The sequence below is a fragment of the Sander vitreus genome, chromosome 16 (assembly GCF_031162955.1).
Source record: "Sander vitreus isolate 19-12246 chromosome 16, sanVit1, whole genome shotgun sequence".
Taxonomy (NCBI): domain Eukaryota; kingdom Metazoa; phylum Chordata; class Actinopteri; order Perciformes; family Percidae; genus Sander; species Sander vitreus.
In genome coordinates, this window is record NC_135870.1 from 22,474,547 (window position 1) to 22,497,027 (window position 22,481).

The window sequence follows — 22,481 nt, forward strand, 5'->3', positions numbered from 1 at the left end:
TCCCCTGAACATGTGGGTTCCACTGAAATCAATTACCGTAATTTAGGTCTGAAACTTTGTAGTTATAAATACTGATGTGACTGAGCTTTTGAAAAAAAAAAAAATCTAATTGTTATCTTTTGATTACAATTTGGACAACAGCATTTGTAATATGTCAGCTAAGACTGTCCTCGATTGAAGAAATTCTTCTCGATTCTCCATTTTGTCGATTAGTTGGATCGATTAGTTGATTTAATCGACAGATCTGTAAAACTGAGTTTCTCTACAAAGAAAAACGCAAAAGCATCGCTTTAAATCTGAAGTTTACCAAAGATATGCTCTTAAAAAGGTGCAGTAGGTAAGCCTTATAAAACTAATTTCCTGTCATATTTGCTAAAACTGACCCTATGTTCGAGTAGAACTACATGAAGCAGGTAATTAAAAAAAAAAGAAATTCCGGCTCCTCTGGCATCTGTTCAGATGCACCAATCAGGGCCGGGGGCACAAGCTGCAGATAGGTTTCCTTCCCTTCCCCCCCTCTTCACACGCGCTCTATCGTGCACAGCTCTCCCTTGTGGGGGGAGGGGCTTAGGAGACCGTTTTGGGCGGGAGGGACTGAGTTGTCGATGTTCAAATTTTTGGCTAAGTCCTGGATCTTCACAATCCTACCAACAGCACCTTTACGTTTCCTGGAAATAACAGACACATTGACTAAAGAAATCTTAAGTCAACTAAGACCAAATGACTGATTATTTGACTAATCGAGGGGGCAGCCCTGATGACAGCATTACTATGCAGGTCCATGGTAAGTAGTAATTGTCGCCCAGCCCTACGGGGATGTGCTCCGTCCCAGCTGTTGACGTGCCCTCAAACAAAGCATTAAACCACTTAACTGGTGCCACTTATCAGCAACACTGCTGGCTCCCAAGTGTCATTGCTAACAACTGTGTGAGTACAACGCAGGTGTTGCTGTGAGGGAAAAGCAGCGCTCCTTCAGTGAATTGACCCTTGGTAAATCAAAGTCAAAATAAAAATAAAAGCTGATTTCCCTTTAGGTCCATACAAAATGAACAAGGACAATCTCAACATGTTGACTTGACCCTCTTCAATTACCAAACGTAATTAGAAATTCACAGTATTTTTAAGGGCAAAAAAGGCCGATAATGATCTCGGTTGGTGAAAGACTTACTTTTCGAGACAGTGTTAGACTAAAGCAGAACAGTAACAGGATGGCAGAATAATACTTTCATATTCTATCTTCCTTATTTATGTACTGGCATTTCAGAAACAGCTCTTGTTAAACTCAAAGGTGATTGATGATATCTTAAAAACTTAATCATCCCCGGCCTAAACCAGTCACTCGATGATGACTGAGATCGTTTTGTCCCTTGTGTGGCCACTAAGTCATCCCTGGATGATGAATGCATATTAAACCACACACGGAGAACGCGGTGCATCCATCAGAGCAGTGGGAAGCTTTGCTATTGGCAGACTGTGTCAAAAGAAAGTGCTAAAACAACCTTTTAAAGCTCTGCACAAGGGTAAAGGTCATTTTGTGTCTCCATTACTTTAACTCAGTGGTTCCCATTTCCAAAGTGGGGTCCTCGAGGGGATTCCAGGGGGTCCCAATCAAAAAGGGGAATCATTTATTTTCACTATAATTCCAATATATTCCAATATTTCATTGGCCGCCCGTCTGGGGTGGGTGGGGGCTTATCTGCGACACGGAGCTCACAAAGCGGAAGTGAAGCAGAGGGAGCGTGCAGCCTTAACGCACTACCGCAATTCAAAATAAATGGGAAGACCTGCGTTTTTGCCGGCCAACACAGGCAATCTGACACATGCCAAGGCATGGGACATTGGAAAGAGCCTGATTGAGAGACTGACGGAGAAAGTCAGCGGTTCCTGATTTCACTGACGTTTTCTCCCTTCTCAAGTTTATGTTTATTGTTGTGTCCGCGTTTTTAAAAGGTTTACAAAATTAACGGTCAACTGTGTGGCAACGCCGTTGGAGGCTACACCGACTGACGAAGGAAGAGGAGCGGGCTAGCCAGAGCTGAAGCTAAGGACGCCGGGCCGGAGGACACTGAATCAAGGTAGGCCCCTTCTTCACTTCTTTGTCGGCCGGCTACGCATTCAGTTCCTAGTATCATATGGTCGAGTGCAACCAAACTCTGTTGTAAAAACCTAGACAGAACGAGAGTGAGCAAGTTCCCAGGGTTGGTAATGCCTTGACATTAGTTAACACAATGACAGAATGACTATTTCGGTCTTCGGTTTCATACACTTTCTGTAATAAAACATCTAAAAGTAAGAATCCTATCAAATGGGGGACAAAATCGTATCACAATGGGATTGGAAACAATTATTGTGAAGTTTGACAAAGAGACCAAGCAGAATAACCCCCCTTCAAAATCTATTCTGTACATTGTCCTTTTTTGTGCTTTGAAAACGGGAATTAGATTGATCAGATAAAAACTCACTTTCTGCAAAATGCCTATTTTTTGTCACCTTGTGATGCAAGTCAATAAGTGAAAGAACACAGCAGGTGAGATGAGCCGAAGGCTGGCGCTGTCAGAACAGCACGGTGTCGGCTTCTGGCTCAGCAGAGCATCTGCGTTGATACCCCAGGAGCAAAGAGGGCTGAGCACAATGTGTCTGTGCCTTGGTGGAGCACTGCATTCTGAGAAGGCTACGGCACGGAGCAGGCTTCAGTAGATTCAACGAGGGAAGCAGGTCTGTGGGAAACAGAAACGATCCGTGAGTTTCCGGATATTTCAAGGCAGATGTTATTTTAATAAATGTCTGCAGCCTGCTGCTTTCATCCCCTTCATCCTCCCACAGATACCACTCCAAACACTCACAGGTTATGGGGCAAATATTTAATACTGGATTCTGAGTGCAAATGTAGGTTAGCTTGCAAGTTAATTCAGAGGAGTCAAACAGTGAAAACATGTCTGACCTTTCTGTTAATGTGTTCATGTAACAGAGTTACAAATGTCACCTAGATCAAATTGAAAATTGCTAGGGCTTTCTACAATGCATACTACACTGGAATTTAAGTCTACAGGTCTTGTATGAAAAAAAACAACAACAAAAAACAAATTAGGGCAAGATACGCAAACCCACTGGTTTGCCTGTACAGTACATTTAAAAGGCCTTGGACACCCACATAGGTGTTTTCAGTTGGCTGATTAGACCTCTTCCCAGGACTCTGTGGATGTGCATAAACTGATTGACTGACATCTTCCTGAGCCTCCAGTTAGCTCTGTTGCACTTGTTAGGGCAGGACACATGACAACTTTATCATTCTTATTGGTAGATGACATTTGTGACGTAATTCCCATCAATGCTCCGGCCCACCTTTAACCTGGGCAGCGGTCTAATCAGCTAGAATAACTGAAAACACATGTGTGGGTGTCCAGAGGCCTGTACTACGAAGCAAGATTTGGCGTTAACGAGGTACCTTCAGGTTCAACCCAGGCTTTTCTGTACCACGACGGTGGACCACTTGTTGCCGTGGTAACTTACGCTGAACACCTAACCTGCTCGGGAGCAGGTTATGTTGGAGATTAGAAATCAACCGGTGTTAAAGCACCGCCTACTGACCAATCAATCAGCAACGACAGTTTATGGAAAGCACATGTGTAATTATGGTCAGATCTCGTGCCTGACTGATGGGGAAGTGATATTGATAAGCGTTGTGATTTACGCATTTACAGCGTCTGATATTTTTTGCCAGCTTTCGTCCTGTTTTAGGAAGCAGCGACTATATTGCGTTTTTCCTGTAAAATCGTGTCTGCGTTCTTCATATTTATGTAGTATTATAGTTTGCTCTTCTTATGTAAAATATGCAGCTCTGGTAGATGTTTGCGATTGGTCACGATGTGCAAACACAGCCTCTTTTCTGTGACCGCGCGCGTTGCTGGATTTGGAAAACGTGGGTTGATTGAACTACTTGTGAACCAGCGTCGTGACACAGCTTATGCGGGACCGCGGTTGTTAGGGTTAGTGAAGCCAGGTAACTGAAATAAATCCAGGGCATGTTGATCTTGATTCGTAGTACAGGCCTCAGGGCCTTGAAGCCAGTGGGGAACACTATACTACATATAAACCATTTCAAATTTAACAGATATTAAAGAATATGTATATTTAATTAATCTATATCAGTCATCAAAAAGTGTACATTAAATTCCAATTAATATGTGTTATTATCTAATATGTAAGCACTGGGTACCAATCAATCATTAGAAGGTACACCCTGGCGTGACTGCCGTCACTGCCACGCCTCTTTAGGAGAATAGCAGCAGGTCCTGAGTGTATTGATTCCAATGGGAAAAGTGAATGTGAACACAGATTATGGCCGATACGTTCGCTCAAAGTAAATATTGGACCCATTTTTCACAAGCCACATATCTCCGGAACATTCTGACACTAAAATGGCATTTTTCAAACGGACCCATCAGGAGAAAATTAACTTTGTTCGTGACCTATTTCTGTCTCAGGAACAAACTCTTGCGAGATCTGGCAACACAGATGACGTCCACTAATATTCGCGAACGCCCTAATAAAACTAATTTCCGTAATGCCAAATATGGCTTTTAGCCATGTAACCATCTAATGTTAGCAGAAAAAGATTATTAATATATCATCCAACTTTTCATCCATCCACACGACGTTCACTACACTTTCCAACGACGGAACGCCCATTTAGGAGACAGGAAGTGTGTACCGTTTCATACCATTGGCACAGCGTGTAATGCTCCTGCATGTCTTTAGACTGTGGGAGTAAGCAGCGGTCCCGGACCCGGAGAAAACCCGTGAAGATATGCAAACTCCATACAGAAGGGCCTACGCCGGCCGGTGGGCTAAAACCCAGAACCCTACTTCTGCTAACACAAGATCCTATGTGTAAATGACGCTGAAGAGTGGAAGTCATTACTGATTGGCTATTCGTTAGCCTATTAACCTAGCCCATTTAGCGTAAACGCTGATACCAGAGTTGTTGACTGAAATCTTTTCCCTCCCCAGAACACAATGGGCAGATCCATTAGTTCTTTTCTTTCTATATAGTCATACTTCTCTCGAAAGCAGTGCAACCTCTCTCAAGACTCTAAAAAGCTGGGGAAAAATGTCCCCGACCAATCAGGTAACAAGTATTGCTCTTCCATGCCTTCACCCCAAAAGATGTAGTGACCCCCTTCCTATGCCAAATATAATGCCCCACGCCTGGCCACCGACAATTTCTCCATCTTTAGAAAGAGGTGATCTTTACTCCTCATGTTATGTCCTCATCCACTAGGGAGCATGGCATGGCGAGGATTTGTCTACTGAACTGAAGGGACCTTTTGGATAATTAGAGATTAATTCACAACAGTTGTCCAGCGTATCATTTCGTTTCACTTCAACATTGTACTGTATTGATTAATGATTCTAAACAGACAAAGGCATCTAATTCGGTAGCACTGTTGGAATCAAAACATGAGCTGCATATTGTCAATTAGAGAAGAAAAGTCCTCACCGTCATGGTCTCCCGGCTGTGAGCAGAAATCAGCAGCATCCCACTCATAATTCTCATCAACTGAGACCTTTCTCCTGAAAAAAGGTCACACAACACTTCTTAGTATTTAAACACCGTTTGGGTGTTTTATGCAGACATGTTAATGATTGGCAAAGAACTGCCAATAAACTATACAGAGAGCGCATGCGTTTGCTAATATTTCTTCTAACATCCTACCGAGAGATTTATTTATTTACACAACCATGATGAAATGTCAACCTACAGTACGAAGACACCAAATACACCTCCGTAATTCTCAGAGCAATAAAACATGCGTGTTTTATGTAATTTATCAATGATTTGTTGTTAAGACTGATGAATTGCTTTTTGGATTGTTGTGAAATTTTTCAACCTTAATTTTAAACCTAATTTGACACCCACTTAATCATAAGCAGTGTTTAAATAATAAAAAAAAAAAGTTAGGAAGTTGTCATGGATATTGTTAAAATGAAAACATACTGTATTGTCTTTAATTTCTTCTATAAAGTATATAAACAGTGTATTGGGCTCACCTTGACGGCCTTATAATGACCACACAGGATCCTCTAGCACTACAATAAGGTTAGCCTCCACATTTTTTGCCGTAAGACGTAATTTCCCTCATTCATTATATGCTTAATAATACCTTTGGCTTTGTTCCATTTGGTGAGTGTGCTTGTCCTCTGTGCTCCCGTGGCTCTCCTCTACAGTCCCGGGTGAGCTTGTGAGGGTTGGGGAGAGGTGACACAGGGACAGGTGTCCGTTAGCGGGCTCCATGCTGCCTCGGCCGCTGCTTGCATAACTGTTGTAGCTGCTCCCGGACTCTGGCACTCCCTCAGAGCCCCCCGCCTCTAAGTCTAGCGCCTCTTGGTAATTGTCTTCGCCACGCGGTAAGCATATGGAAGCTTCCTTCATGGCCTCCAGATAAACCTCTGCCTCTTTCACAGCCTCCCGGTAGTCGATCGGCCGTTTGGCAGCACTGGAAAGGATGGACGCCTCTCTTTTTGGCTCGAAGTGGCGAGGCACGTCAGCTTTCGGAATGGGCCTGTCTGGGCTGCTTCTTAGAGATAAAGCGTCTACAGCAGGAGGTGACCGGGAGGCAGCTTGGGAAGCAGAAGGTGAATTTGCAGGAGATTTGGAGATGTTCCTGGCCGGAGAGCTCTGAGGTTCCCAGAACAGAGTGTGTGGGCGACAGGAAGACGCAACAGAGCAGTTCTCTTGGCTGAGAGAGTCTATCCACGCATCAGGAGCCAGGAAACCCCTCTCTTTCCGTCTCCGGGAGTCAAGGCTCTGGCTTCGCTGCTTAGAGTCCCAGAGTTTAGAGCCGTGGGTCACAGCTCTCCAGAGTTCTGGTCCGGGAGTTTGTGGATAAGCTGGACTACGGCGGTTAAAGCTTGCGCTCCTAGTCGCGTCTTCGTGCCGGCCTCTGCGACTCAGCGAGTGCCCGTGTTGAACATGGGAGGCGATTCTGTGGTGCAGCATGGGCTTCGCAGGCTGTGTCACACACACCTCCAACTCTGGCTCATCCACACTCATCTCAACACACACAACTTCATCAGCGGGCTCGGGGAACGCTACCTCTGCTTCTACAGAGTCTGGCACTGCATCCAGGCGCAGATTAGATCTTTCAGTATATTTACTGCTATGGAAAGACAATGTTGAAAGGCTGCTATGACTGTGATTGTACTGTCTCCATGCCTCAGAGCATGAATCATTCGTTTGCATTTCTAAGACTGTGGATTGTGGTGAATTATCATAGCCCTCTGGTGCTGCCTCTACCCTTTCATGCCTCTGGTGCTTTGAGGAGAGACGTGGGAGAGATAATCTGCCTGCCTCCTCAGACAGGAGGGGGGTGTGTTTGATGATGGATGGAGCAGTGCAATGGTTACCAGGCTTAAAACAAGAAGGACTCGCAGGTGAAGACGCTCTGAAACAGGTGCGGGCCGGAGTTAGAGTGAGAGGAGAGACAAAAGAACGGGAATCCCTATGCACATCAGATGAAGAGAAAGGGCTCTGGGACAGACCAAAGCACTCTTTCCTGCCCTCGGGGTATCTGTGGGGCAAGGTGCTGCTCTTATATTCCCACCCAAGCTCATTTTCCAGCGTGTACCTCTGGAGCTCCATCTCCAGCTCCTCCCTCTCCTGAGCCAGCTTCAGACAGCGGCTCAGGTTTCCCCTCTCGCGCTCGTGCTCCATTTGGAGAACCAGTGCGCTGGCGGTCACAGATGGCTGGCCTAGGCCGGATCGGATATGCGGGAGCACTGGAAATTCGGGAGGTATTTCTCTGTCTTGTTGAGGAATGGTGGCCAAACTACTGTTTGAGCACAGGCTGCTGAAGTCAGGAGAGCCATCGTAGCTTGCCTTCTGATCCAAGATGTAAGGGCGGGGATGCGTCAGGCCCTGGGCCACGCCACAAATTTGGTTTGTGGGATTACCCTGTGCCGGCTTGCAAGGTGGGAGATCAACAGAAAGTACAAACGCCGGCTGCTTCCTGTCTTCCCTCTCTGAGTGCAGTGACACAGACCTTCGGACCCTAGCTTGGTTATACCCTCTGCTTCTCTTGCTGTGAACACTCAGCGCATCGTCGTTGTACGGCAGGAGTGCGAAGCGCCCATCCGGGCCTCTGGAGATCAACTCGATTGGAGGAGAAATGGGAGAAGACGTTGTCCTAGTAAGGCGGCCTCTGCTGTAGTTGGACTGGAGTTGCTTCCGCCGATGATGACTGTCAGCGCTAAAGGAGGAGCAGTCTGTCTGCGAGGAGGAGGAGGCGGTGGTGGTGGTGAAGGAGGAAGAGGTGGGATAGAGGAGGCTGGCTGGAAGGAGGCTTCTCTTCAACACACTGTCTGGACTGCCACTGCCTGAAGTCTTCCTGTGAGAGAGAAAGAGGGGTAGCGAGGGGTGAAGGAATTTTTCAAAGAAAACGGAGGTGTAGAATGGAAGGAGTATTCGAGACCGAGGAAATAAGATTCAGTGCGAGTGAAAGAGGGGGCGGGAGAGATGCAGACAGAGAGAGACTTAAACAGCAGCAATACATGAAAAACACAAAAAAAAATCTAAAATAGGAACTACCTTAAGTGCTAGCATTTCCAACATTTGGTTTGCAAGGGAAGCAGCAGGAAAGGTCAATGGGAAGCATTATAATGAAATGATAAAGGGGTACTTACATTGATGGGGAGCATTTATAGATGGCAGAGGGGGGCTCTGAAAGGGAGGGAGAGGGGCAAGATGGTATCTGACTCATTAGGATACAACCACAATGACCAAGAAGTAAAAACATAATCAACCCTAATAAGAGCCCATTAAAAAAGGCCAGAGGCAGCCAGACTTGTCCAAAAAGAAAAAGTTAATTACACTTACATTTATCAGCCACTAATGAGAAATTACCCTAATTAGCAAATAATGTAAATGACATCAATAACTTTTTACAACTGAATGGACGAGCAGGGAACAAGAGGAGCGCCAAATCCATGCAGTAGGGTATGATTTATATAATGGATTCAAAGTGCCTTCAATATTTTATTGAATAAATGATGATATTCATGATGCAGTTCATCAAAGTGAGTGTCTGCTGAGTCTCTGGAGTGAGGGGGCTTTTTATTTTTACCATCCTTCTTCTTTCTGCGACGCTGGTCCCTCTTGTGGCTGATGACACAGGCGGACCCCAGCAGCAAGACCAGTGCCAAGCACATGAAGCCGACCCCGCCCAGCACGCCGGCCAGTAACGGCTCCGGGACCAGCTCCAGCAGTCGGGATGTGGCCGGATAGATCTCCATCCCTGTGACATCATTTCATCAGATATATAGATATATATATATATATTACTGAATAAACATAAAAGCAAGCTAAGTGTGACTGAAGTGTCAGCAATAACCATAAAGAAAACTCCAAAATGATTTAATTAAAGAACCAGAAAAATAAGCAGTTGCTTGCCGTAGTAGCAACACACACCTGAGGACAACAAAGAAAACACTAAGACAATAAAGTTTCAAAATGCAGATATAATTCTTCACTTTATTACATTTGTTTAGTTATAAGTGTTTCGATTTGTAAATGTGGAGAAAAAAAATGTAGAAATTAAAAAACATACAAAAAGTTGTATGTGTGTTTTAAAATAAACGTTAAAATCATGAATAAACGTAAATCTGGTTATTTTATGATTTATAAAAATGAAGTGTACATTTTGTATTGATTAAAAACTATTTGAAACATTTTAATATATAATTTATGCTTTAAATTGATTAAAAAAATGGATTAAGTGTCAACCTGTACATCATTTGAAATTAATTATAAGAAATTTGAAAGAAAAAAAAGAAGCTTTGTTCATCAAGCTCTAGAATCATCTGATCATACTGGCTGACGTTCCAAACATGCATATGTCATGCCACTTGCGTCAGTCACAACTACAGTATAATACATACAATCCTTTACATCATAAACACAGAGAAACTCAGAAAAAAGTATACAAGATTGCTACTAGGTTTGGTATTACCAGTTTTAAGTGGACCTCATCCCCAATCTATGCCCCTGATGATCATTATTGGCTAATCATAAACACGGTTGTTTTGCATTTGCTCAGTCAGACGACAAACTAAGGTTATCAGCAGAGCCATGTTAAACAATATACAAGCTATGGCTCTGATTTTTGGGACAGTCCCTGAGCGGTGCCAGTGGGAGTTGTATATCCCTCTGATTGATATCTCTGTAACCATATCTAATGAAACATTCATGTCACATTCACATAGGAATCCGAACAGACCAGTACAAATTCTATCAGAAACACTTTTATCTCAGATGTTATTAGTGGAGCTATTTCTATCATTCAGGCCTGTAATGGACAGCGTTCCCTGGGGGCCTGCTCTAATTCTGGTCCAACGATGGGTAAAGAGGGACCGGGGGGGGGGGTTTGAAACAGAGGGTGGGAGAGAATGCGAAGGGGGCAAGGTTGCTATAGAACACCTACCCATGGTGGAGACATTGACTGATGGACTGGGCTCGCTCAGCAACTCCCCGCGACGAGATAGCAGCCGCAGCTCGTACACACAGTCCTGAGGCCAACACACACACGCGCACACACACACACACACACACACACACACACACAAACACACACACACACACACACACACAGTGGAGAAGACAGAGGATGAAACCACACTTTGTCAACACAGGACTGTGCCTGCAATGCTAATGAAGTTCATTTGAATTTGTGTAGACCTATACAGGAGAGAAAAGGAAGGATGAGATGGGCAGAGAGAGGAAACGCCAGCGCACACAGATTGAAAGACGACAAAACAAAAGTGACGGCTGCCATGCAGCATGCATAATTGAGAGTCTACAAAAGTAAAACCACGGCGGTATAACCTAGATTAAAAAAATCTCCCAAGGCATTTAACAAGCAGTGTGGATGGATTACACTTAGAAGGAGCAGTGTGACTGGCTTGGTACCTTGTGCAGACCGGGAACAACTATCTGGCTACTGTTGGCACTGATGTCCTCGTCCAGATGAAACCACTCCCCTTGCTCGGTGCGGGATTGGAGAACAAAGCCTGTGATGGCAGGGTGCTGAGCTTCAGGAAGGGACCATTGCAGAACGACACCTGCTGAGCCCTGATTAGCTGACAGCGACGCAGGGGGCTTCAGCTTACTTCTCCTCGGCGGAGGATCTGATGCAGAGGAATAAAAGACCTTCAGCTGATCAGTCAGATACGCTCCGGCAGAAACATTTAATTACAGTGGAGGAAATTGCTACTGCCACAGATGTTCAACCTTGAGGAGTAGGGTTGGCATTTTAGGCTTTTATTATGCAGCACAGCTGAAGATGTGAAAGGGGAGAGAGAGAGGGGAAATGACGTGTAGCAAGGGCCGCAGGGTCCACGGAGCCTTTTGGGGATGCTCCTTTTATGCCCAATCATGACACTCACCTATTTCCAATTAACCTGTTCACCTGTGGAATGTTGCAAACGGGTGTTTTTTGAGCATTCCTCAACTTTCCCCAGTCTTTAGTTGCCCCTGTCCCAGGTTTTTTTGGAATGTGTTGCAGGCATCAAATTCAAAATGAGCAAAATGAATACTTGCAAAAAAAAACAATAAAGTTTATCAGTTTGAACATTAAATATCTTGTATTTGTAGTGTATTCAATTGAATATAGGTTGTAAAGGATTTGCAAATCATGGTATTCTGTTTTTATTTACGTTTTACACAACGTCCCAACTTCATTGGAATTGGGGTTTGTACTATATTTTAGGTCTAACAGTAATATTTCAGAATAATATTGTAAGAACACTGTTTACTCTGATGTTAATGGCCACAATAATTGTAGCATGAACATTTGTTACCAGCACAGAAGTTGATAAGCTTCAAATATTGATGATTGATTATGCATAAAAGTTTAATTGGGAGATTCCGACAACTGGAATTGTCATGATCAGTTTGATTGTTTCACCAGAGAAGACCCAACGCTCTGTTCCCAACACAAGCCTTTGGGAAAGCCTTTTTTAAACTCGTATCCAACAGTGTGTTGCATCTTCAAAGGTATTTTTGTGATCTCTCAGATGTCTCCAGGATATATACTCTCTGCCAGGGAAGGATAAAATGTTTTCAGGAGAAAGAAATCAACATTTAAGTCACAGACTGCGCTATCCGCTGCCCTGGCCTGCCTTAGGCTAGAGCAGATGATGCCGCAGTCTGTGACTTAAATGTTGATTTATTTATTTTTTTTGGCCTGGAAAAAATATTTTCACTGAACATAGTTAAAAGTACAGTGACGAGAAAAGCAGTGGCACATTGTGTGGAAACACTGAATAAGAATGTTGATTTCGACCTGGGCGAAAATTTCAACAGCCCAGGAAGACTGTAGACCAGGGGTCATCAACTACAGTTTTCCAAGGTCCAGAATCTTTCTAAGCAGACACTCCGGGGGCCAGACTTTCAAATAAAGAAAATAAAATGAATTTATACCTAATACGCCTATTCTTGTTCAAAATGTTCACTTTCTTGCTGAATTAATGCTATATATATATATATATATATATTTTACATGTTTTAGTGTGAACAAACTCCTAAAAAACATGCAAACTCCATAATGATAACTGGCTCTTTAAGTAGAAAAATATCTCAGACTAGGAGGTAGTTCACTGAGGATTGATGGTTAAAGTCTGTGATTAGGAAACATGGTTGTAGTATGCAGCATCCTGATTAGTGGAAAATGCTTGCAGAAAGAAACGGCTGTTGTCAGGTAACAATGTAACTGTCAAAGAGGCTGAAGCGAAAAGTCGACGTGGAAAAGCCCAGCTTTAATGATGAATGGACTGATAAGCAGGCTATGCATTCGTCATGTATGCCTCATTTGCAATGAAACGATGTTGCAAAATAATACAACCATCATCATCAAGAATGAAGAACGCAAACATAATGGTCGCGTCATTCACGTGCATATTAAGTAGCCACATATGTTTTGGTCTTAATACAGCCGTAGATTTACCGCTCCAGCGGAGAGGATGGTTCGCTCAGCCAGCAGTTAAGTTCATAAGAATTTGTCCAAATTTCAAGATTCCCAGCAAACTAAGATAAACAGTTTGACTACAAACCCACAGCTTTTGTTTTAGCTTGTTTGTAAAAATTCTCTATTTGCAGATTAGAGCTGTGTTCGCGTAAAACAGTGCGGTGGACAAGAGTGGACTGAGCAGACAGAGCAGATTGAAATATCGCTTTCTACATGTTTATGCCAGTCTACACAGGTGAGTGCATTGATAAGTATTGACTTTTTACTCACACAGGTTTTATTGTAGCCTACTTACAGTAACGAGACTAGCGTGAGTTGATCTGCCCCAGCGGCCGTTGGTAATCCTCTTTGTATCGTTCCCAGTCAGCTACTGCGTGTTTTAACGCACACACATCTCGGCTCAGCTGTGTGTGTGGAGCGCGGGCATCGCTGTACAGAATCCTGGCATGTGCATAGAGATGCAAATACATGGGGGCTGGGTTTGTGCTCCACCTGTGTAATGTTACCTGCTGTAAATACCTGAAATGCTAAATAACAGAACGCATTTTTCCTCTTTACATTTTCTGAATTTGTGATTATTCTGCGGGCCAGACTAAAAGCTTTGGCGGGCCGGATCTGGCCCGCCAGTTGACAATGGCTGCTGTAGACCATCTGTAAGATCAAGGAAATACCTTTGAAGATGTAGACCAACGGTGCCATCCCTAGAGCCACGCTTAAAATTATGTTTTGGTTAGGGTTGGGAATGCTATGTGACCAAGTATTAATGTACTTAGTAGTACTTAAGAGTACTTAAGTCACAAAAAACAGACGTGCGGTCGTAGAGTTGTGCTAAAGAGTGGTGTTTCCTTCTCGAACAAATGATTTCCGGCTGAGTACAGACACCAGCTTGTAGCTAGCATATCAACCACACAGCCGCTCGCAGCGTTTGCCATTTCAACAGGCGAAAGTGATAGTCAGCACCGGCTAAAAATGAAAAGACATACAACACTTGATAAAAATGGGGTTGGCAGTAGCTCAGTCCGTAGGGAGGGGGGTCACTGGTTCAAGTCCCCATACAGACTGAAGTACAGAGTGTGGACTGGTAGCTGGAGAGGTGCCAGTTCACCTCCTTGGCACTGCCAAGGTGCCCTTGAGCAAGGCACCGAACCCCCAACTGCTCAGGCCGCCTGTCCAGCAGTCACAGCCCCCTCACTCTGACATCTCTCCATTTGTGCATGTATAGGACCTGAGCATGTGTGTGTATTTCAGGCCTGTGTGTGGTGTGTTCTAACAACAGAGTGAAAAGAAATAGTAATCAATCAATTTTTATCAATCAATAAAAAGTATAAAATAAATAAAAGAGATTTGTTAATATTATATAGTAGTGAGTATTTTGCAAATCTGCAAGTGGATCCAAAATGGAACCGGCTGATGTTGGACGGATTTAGAGGGAAACAGAAAATGGTACTGACCCAAGGTCCTCGAGGTGGCGATCTCACTGAAGGGTCCTGTGCCCATTTTATTTTGAGACAGGATGCTGAACTGGTAGTCGGTGGCAGGAGACAGGCCTGTCACCTGCAGCTCGCTGCCCGAGGACGGGGGCACGGGCACAGAGAACCAGTCCTGCTTCCCATCATTATCACTCGCTGAAATCTTCTTCACCCTGCAGAGGGAGAGAGACAGAGAAAAGAGAAGTGAGAACAAAAGAGCGGCGGGGAATTCTGGCAGTCTGGTTTTATGAAACATGACAGAAAAGTAGGTTTCATGAATCATTCATCCTCATTATGAGCTCCAGATTTTGCGTCAAGAAACAGCACTGATAGATCCCTGCTACTGCAACTCAAATTACTGTATGGTGATTTTCATGTTCCTACCAGAGCTAACGTTCTATATGTCTATTTTTTTCCCGGAATTTTATCAGAATACATTACTTGACCTAAAGGCTTGATAAAAACGGATTCTATTCACCTATTCAAAACTGGAGGCTGTTATATTACTATAACTATTCATGTCAGTCTGAAAATATTTTTTTAGTTTAAGATGACGGCTTTGACTCAGCAGAAGTGGTGTTCTTTTATCTGAAAATAGAGAAGGACGGACCATTAATCACATTAACATGGTGAAATAAATTGTGAGGTCATCCTCTGTTAGACCCTTGAGTTCAATGCATGAAGCAGGTTTTATTCATGAAGCAAAATACACTACTTCACTTTCTAAGAGCAATATGGGAGATTTCTGCACAGGCTCACAAGCATTCACTTCATATCCTGTTTAAGTTCTTACAGTATACAAAAGCAAAGGTATGAAGCATAATCGAGACTATCCTTCATAATATATGGTAAGAGTAGCGGAGACTTTAGAGGGTTGTTTATACTGACTGATCTATTTTATGTAATTTATATTTATTTCTATGCCGCTCTTTGCTGCAGCGATGAACCTAGTTCCCTCTCAGGGATTTCATCTTCCCTCCCAGGTTACAATGTGATTAAAATGAGCATTCTTCTGTATGTCATCACTTGACATTGTCTGACATAAAAAAAAAAAAACATGAATTGAAATATAGTTTAGTGAATCCTATTTATTCATTTATTTTTAAACTTTAAAATTAATTTCACTAAAACAACTTGCTTTTCAATACATAAGTATGTTATTGACGGTTGCAGTACTTTTGCTCTATTTCGTTTTATTTAAAAACTTACTTGGTAATAAACCCCATTCTGATTCGGATTCTCAGACATTACAACTGTAGTACAATTTATAGTGCACTCTGGTCTTAGTGCACAGTTTTATATTCCTTTTACCCTGTCCATCAACTCACTTGTAAGACATCACAGGCATATAGATGACACCTTCAAAACAAACACAGGCTATTCATCTGTGATTTCTAGGCCACTACAAAAGCGCTGATTCACAAGAAACGAATGTATTCTGCTCTCTTTTCTCAGTAGCGTCCTATTGTAGCTAGCATGACCACTGCATTATAATGCTATTCTCTGCAGCAACATTTTTATTGTAGCTGCCAAGAGGTGATAACAGATAAATGAATTCCTCATCCTCAAGATCAATAGAGTAATACCAGAGCAACGGATGGCTGCCATGGTTACAGCCCGAGAAGAAAGTGGGAGGCTTTACACCCACCAAACTGAAAATGTCTGTGCTGATCCTCCATCAAAGCCTGGCTCCCAGGAAATGTTGGCCTGCTTCACCCCTGGAGAGACGGACAGAGAGGTAGCTGCATGGGGACTGGTTCCTGTAATGGAGGCAACGGAGAGGAGTTGATGGATATCTGCCAGCACTTCAACTACCTGATACCGCTAAAGTTCAGAGGCCATCTCTAGATGTACCACATTTATCTGTTGGAGGCGGAATGGAGGCACAGGCTGGCGGCCTATGCTGGGTATAATAGAGGTTTAAACAGGTGTAAAGAAAAAAAATTGAAAAAAAAAGGCATAAAAAAATGTGGACAGCTCACGTAATAGGACTTTTCATCTGATCACAGGAATCCATCTGTTTGCACTCACCCAGGACAAAGACTTGTGTGCTGGCTTTCACCGAGGCAACGCGGTTAGCAGCGCTGCACTCCCACGCCCCCTGGTGGTCCTTAGTGAGAGGCTGCAGGAGCAGAGAACCGTTGGCTTCTATGGAGTAAGACGTGCGACGAGCCAAGTCAACCTACCAAGAACAAAAAGACCATTTACACATTAGAGCAGGGGTCTTTAACGTTTTTTTTTAGGCCAAGAACCCCTTAACTGAAAGAGACGGAACTACTACTATAGTACATTTATTGCATAAAATTAAATGCAAATAAATTAAACAGTATGTTAAACTGGGCCGGATGGATGAAAATAAATGGATATTAATATATTATTGATACATCATATTTTAATGCTAAACATATATGTGGAAAGCACAGTCAATCCTTAAGCTGAACTGTATGGCTACCATAGCTGCTACCTTACCTATAGTAAATTATCTTGTGTAAATGAAATGTTTTTTTGTTGTTTTATTTTTTAAAACGACCAATTCATCAAATGGAGGTCCGTGGTCTAATTTGTGTCAGTTTAGGGGTCCTTGACGTGAAAAAGCTTGGGATCCACTGATTTAGGCTACTTGACAGTGCATTAACACAACACATAGGTTACTTTAGGCTGTAAATATTCACCGTTCCACTGTAGATTTGTGTTTCCTGCTGCTAGCGATCTAATTGGAGACGAACAGCCAATCAGAAGTGACCACCTTTAACCCTGATATGTTGGTTTTGTGGCACATTGTGACGCAGTGGCAGGTTGAGCGAGAGTGTGCGGGAAGAGTTGTGCGCGCAGGCGAAGATGTTGAGAGAGAGAGAGGGAGGCATGACCTGTGCTAGGGCTGGACGATGAATCGGAAATTTATCGACATCGAAATTCTGAAGCTGTTATCGACGTATTTTTCCCATGACGATAATTTCGATAATTTATTCCTGTTGATAGGCCTACTTTCTCCTTAAAAACGCTGTTCTACTGCGTGTGTAGTCACGTGACTTCGCCCGGACCAGTCCGCCGCATGGAAAGCATAATGGAGGATAACTCAAACACCGAGTCCGAGTCAACTGAGCAACTTGTGCCCCAAAAAAAACCCTGCAGTGTCTGTCATCTGGAAACATTTTGGCTTCAGAAAAGATGATTTAGAACAACGTGATTAATTATCGTTCACATATCGTTATCGAGGCAAAATGTGCAATTAATCGTGATTTTAGGTCATATCGTGTAGTCCTAACCTGCGCACTGAGCAAGAGTTTCTGAGAGGGCATATGAGTAAACTGCGTGACAGGGGTTAATATCGCACGCTAATATGGATAATAGCAAACATGCAAATACATGTATTGAGCACGGAATAGATTTTAGTTTGCTCAAACAAAATGTAATGTATGTGCTCAGGAATGAGGTACAAATATAACACCATATTCTACAAGTGCTCACATCACATCCACCAGCTCTCGCATTTTGCACCAAATTTACCTTCATAGACCTACTGTCTGTGTTGGGCTACTTCTTGTCCAGTGCTGGGGTTGGTTATATAGGCTACACGACAACGCATAGCCCATTTTACAGACATTTTCTCCAGAGTTTTGAATAGTGAAACAGGACAACCATAGTACAACAGAGACAAAACATAAGCAAATGTGGCACACAAATATGCCCAGGCTGCACCAAACATTTTAGTATGTGCTCATATCTTTTTGTACATACCGTAAAAAGGATGTCCTTGGCTTGTAAACATTTACAGTGCCATGAATAAAACAGGACTGCTTATACTTATTGAATAGGCTACACTGGGTAATTTACCTTGCTCCAGGTCACTTTAATTGTGGGGTCCTCGTTTCCTTGACAGGGGATGAGCAAGGTTCTCCCAGCTTCCTGTTTGTACTGCTTCTCCGGAGTGATGCTGAGTGATGGGGGGTCCTGTGAATTTCCAAAGCAATATAGCAGAATCAAGGAGATTGCAGCAATGGAAACAATGGATTTTAAGACTGGATTACTGCCGCTTTGGACAAGATTATCTTAATTACAAAAGGATTAGCCGCACAATTAACTCCCCAATAGTGGAGCCACAGCAGTGACTATGAGTTGACTTCTATTAATGCCAGAGGGCTCACACGTCGGAGGGAAAAGGTCAATAAAATGTCGTTTCTGGGAAGTTTTTTTAATTCGCTGTGACAGATGCAGTTGAGGCTAATTAAAAATGCACGCACAGTGGTGTAGATGGACAGTTTAGCAGAACTAGGAGGACAGGTTCACTGGCAGTTTCGGAGCTTCCTGGGCACGATGCAAGAAAAGGTTAAAGGTTGCCTTGATTGTCACTTGCATCTGCATTAAACCCACATAGGAGTCATATTTATGGGGGACCAACTCCAGTCTTTTTATTAAGTCATGGGGCACTGACAGCTGCACTAACCTAACATACATGTGGTGGGAGGAAACAGGAGCATCTGGAGGAAACCCACATAGACACAGGGACAACAAGCAAACTTCACACCGGGGATTGAACCCTGTGTGGAGAGTGGTGCCTACTTGCTGGGAGGCGACAGTGCTAAATCACTGACAGACTGTAGTCTGCCTTACATTAATGTCGCTACGAGTAACTTTCAGTTTGTGTTGACTCTAGCGGCAGTGTTTTTACCACACCTGCTGTCGTAAAGATCTTTTCTAGAGCGCACATGAGAGACGGCAGCATGGATCACAGTGAGGTAATGTATTTAATAATTACTTGCAAATCTGTGACCGATCAGAATGTGTGACTGTAGAGTCGGTCGGCCAGCTGTAAAACATTTTGTGACTTTGCGGAAAATATCGGACCCGCGCAAAGGCATCAATAAAAACTATATAAAAGTGACGTTCTTTTCTTCGATAGTCTCGTCTGCTGTTACAGATCATTTATGATCATCAGATGGAAAATTAAACCGTTTCAGAAACATTCCTCGTAGCTACTTTAAGTCTTTATTTATTTTCAAATACAGTATGTTTATTGCTTTGAGAAAAAAGGACACAGAAAAATAACACAAAAACAAACGGATTTGGTCAAAAATGGATCGGAAATTAAATAACAAAAAATATGTCTTTTCAAAAGGATAAGAAGTGGACATCGAAGAGTGCAAGAAAAAGTACACACATACCCATATATACATATATGCAAAGTGAGACATTACAAAAGCATCCGCAGACTGCACTTTAAAGAATCTTAGTACAGGGTCCCATATGTTATCAAACATCTCAGTATAGTATCTCAGTCTTTCCAAATGTAGTGTGAGACATTTCTCCCAGCCACAGGTCATATGTAGGCACAGGTCCATTTTTCACAGACGTAAAATCAATTTTACACTAAGTATTCTTTTAATAATGTCATGAATGTACAGTTTCTCTCCACTGAGTGAGCCAGAGGGCCTGCGGTGCACACTAACCTGTAGAATTACGTCTGTTGGCTCAGATGAACCCATGCTGCCGTAGCGGTTGTATGGCGTACACGTATAAAGTCCGGCCGAGTCGTCATTGACTGTGGTCATCAACAAAGAGCCCTCTGGTGTCAACGTCCATCCTGGATGCTGAAAGAAATGCACAAATGCTCACGCCACTCTGACAGCTACAATAAAAAGGAACAAGCACATGCCATCATTTTTATATATATAAATTTTGCGAGATGATATCAAAAGTAAAAGATAAAGAAGATGTAAAAGATAAAGTGGGCTTCTGTTGTAATTAAAAAAAAAAACTTTTTCGGGATATTGCCTTGATCGTCATTTCTTAGGTGACTCACTACAGGCGTAACAGAAATGCTCTGAAGAGCTTTCAAAATCCCTTTTTGAAGCATGTGCATTAAAAGCAGTTACAATTTCGAGTCATTTTTTCCCCAATGAGCCACAGCAGAAGGCATGTGTTGGGCTTTCACTGTGCAAAAGGTTTCCACTCAATTTAATGAAGTCAAAACTGCTATTATCCTCCCGAGAATGAGTCTTTGAGGAAGTATTACCGAGCTTGTGACATCCGGCGTGGAATTGGAATAATTGGCAGAATAACAGCCGGACTCCAACACCTGTGTCCCGCACTACAGGAAGGTCTCACATTTCCTGTGGCGTGTGTCAACTCAGCATGTGAAGGAGGACAAAGTGGGTGGATCTTTTTTTTTTTTACATGCGAAACAAAGATAATGGTTTAAAATGCTGCCACCCTGGGCATTTATTTTGAAACAAAGGTTCAAAATTCAATGTAAAAGACGAAGGTTAAAAAACATGGTCTACTACTGAGAAGTCCCACCCTCTGCCCCTCATCTATAAAAGGTTCCAATACTCATCCCTCAAACGGGGTGAACAGCAGATTGAAGTGGAAATGGAAAAAAAAAGAAAGAAATGAGAGCAAGGGGCAGTAAGGAGTTCCTTGGGGATTGCTTCAAAAGCTTTTAAGATTGCACATCCCATCCCTGTCCTTTAAGATATATGTGGTGGAATGATGATCCAATTGGAAAAGGAATCAGTCCTACAGGAAACGTCCCGCTAAAATGACTGGGAAAATATTTCACAACGTCTTCACACTGTAGTAGCAAGAAAATAGTTCCTGTTCCGTAGGCAAGTTGAGTGGGCCGATTGTTAGAAAAGCTTTTGCATGATGAGCTGCTGACGGCTGGCTCATACAGTAGATGCCTCTAGTCAGCAGCAGTGTGTGACATTTCTCTGCTAAAAGAAAATAAATAGATTCAACCGGCCGGGTCCCTGCGATGTTTGCAGTAACAGGAATCAATAAATAGAGTAGTGTTGGCCGGACAAAAAACAGGGACAGAAATCTGAGTTTGAGCACACAGTAAAGGTCAGGCACCATTATGGCGACTGTGCCTCCGTCACTTTTATTACCAAGGACAGGTCAAGTGGTTCTCCATCTTTTGTCCAATCCACACGGAGCAGTGGAGGCTGAGCTGCGGCTGGGCAGGCGACCACGCCCTCCATACCTGTGGGAAGGTACGTTTGCTGGGGCATTGGAAGAGCCTGGGCTGGGTCTGAGCAGAGGAAAGGAATGAGAGTAGTTTACTTTGTAATAACTACTACAGTTTAGATACAGATCACCGTTTCATACCATGGGAAGCACTGGTGCAAATAAACTTCACCACGATCTATTAAATGTGAATATACCTGTAATTCATACATACATAGTCTTTTCTGCTGACTTAAATGGCAAAGCAATGGCAATGTTTACAAAATGATGATTAAAGTGGGCACACCAACAATATTTCTTGAAGAAATAAGAGAAATGTTGGATTTTTAATTGAAGCTATGGTTCAGTTTTACACATCAGATGTGGAAGTGTGGACATTTTCTCTGTGCCAGTTTAGTTAGTTACCGTGACTACAGCTGAAACCAATGCATTAGAGAGAATAGTTAAAGTCTGCATTTAAAATCCCATGGCCTCTCCTTCCCTTCTCTTTCTTTAATCTATAACGTTCAACTGTATTAAAAAGCACTGACACTGTGGAGATGATTCTCAACAATCGATCTCAATTCTCTTTGAGGAAAAGCCCTCTGGAAGGAGGTTAAGACAACTTTTGACTTTTGAATGGTAACTCTATGGCACTTTAACGCTGGGTTTTCACAGAGTTTTACAACTGCAACTCTGTCTTGGCAATGGATTCCAAGCGAAATTGTCTCACCACAACATGATGCCGACGGTGTACACGCTTTGCTAACAATTTGTTGTTGATGCTGACATTTCTTAGGTTCTATCTGGCCTATCACAAACTATTTGGTACGTTTTCTACTACAGTCACACACTTTCCTTCTTAAAAGGTTGCGTTTAGTTTAGTTCATATAACGTTTTGTATTGCTAGCAACCAGCTAGTTGTCATTGCTACAATGCGTATACTAAAAAAAACAAATACGTTATAAAAACTCACCATGAATACCAATTGCCTCGGCGACCCTCTGCCAAGCTAGCTGTTAATGTCCGCGTAGTCAAACAGAGACGT

General features: G+C 42.9%; 1 protein-coding gene across 1 annotated transcript in view; it reads right to left on the bottom strand.

Moving 5' to 3' along the window:
* Positions 1–482: 482 nt before the first annotated feature.
* igsf9a (immunoglobulin superfamily, member 9a) overlaps positions 483–22,481 on the bottom strand; it is a 62,328-nt gene continuing 40,329 nt past the window's right edge. Inside the window, exons 9-21 of the mRNA XM_078272112.1 lie at positions 21,376–21,518; positions 19,936–20,076; positions 18,323–18,439; positions 16,520–16,670; positions 16,137–16,248; positions 14,471–14,661; positions 10,964–11,181; positions 10,479–10,563; positions 9,123–9,293; positions 8,683–8,719; positions 6,165–8,387; positions 5,501–5,574; positions 483–2,717 (exon numbers count right to left, since the gene is read on the bottom strand). Coding sequence (XP_078128238.1) covers positions 2,554–2,717; positions 5,501–5,574; positions 6,165–8,387; positions 8,683–8,719; positions 9,123–9,293; positions 10,479–10,563; positions 10,964–11,181; positions 14,471–14,661; positions 16,137–16,248; positions 16,520–16,670; positions 18,323–18,439; positions 19,936–20,076; positions 21,376–21,518 — 3,827 coding nt within the window. The 3' untranslated portion in view covers positions 483–2,553. The remainder of the gene's footprint in view (positions 2,718–5,500; positions 5,575–6,164; positions 8,388–8,682; positions 8,720–9,122; positions 9,294–10,478; positions 10,564–10,963; positions 11,182–14,470; positions 14,662–16,136; positions 16,249–16,519; positions 16,671–18,322; positions 18,440–19,935; positions 20,077–21,375; positions 21,519–22,481) is intronic.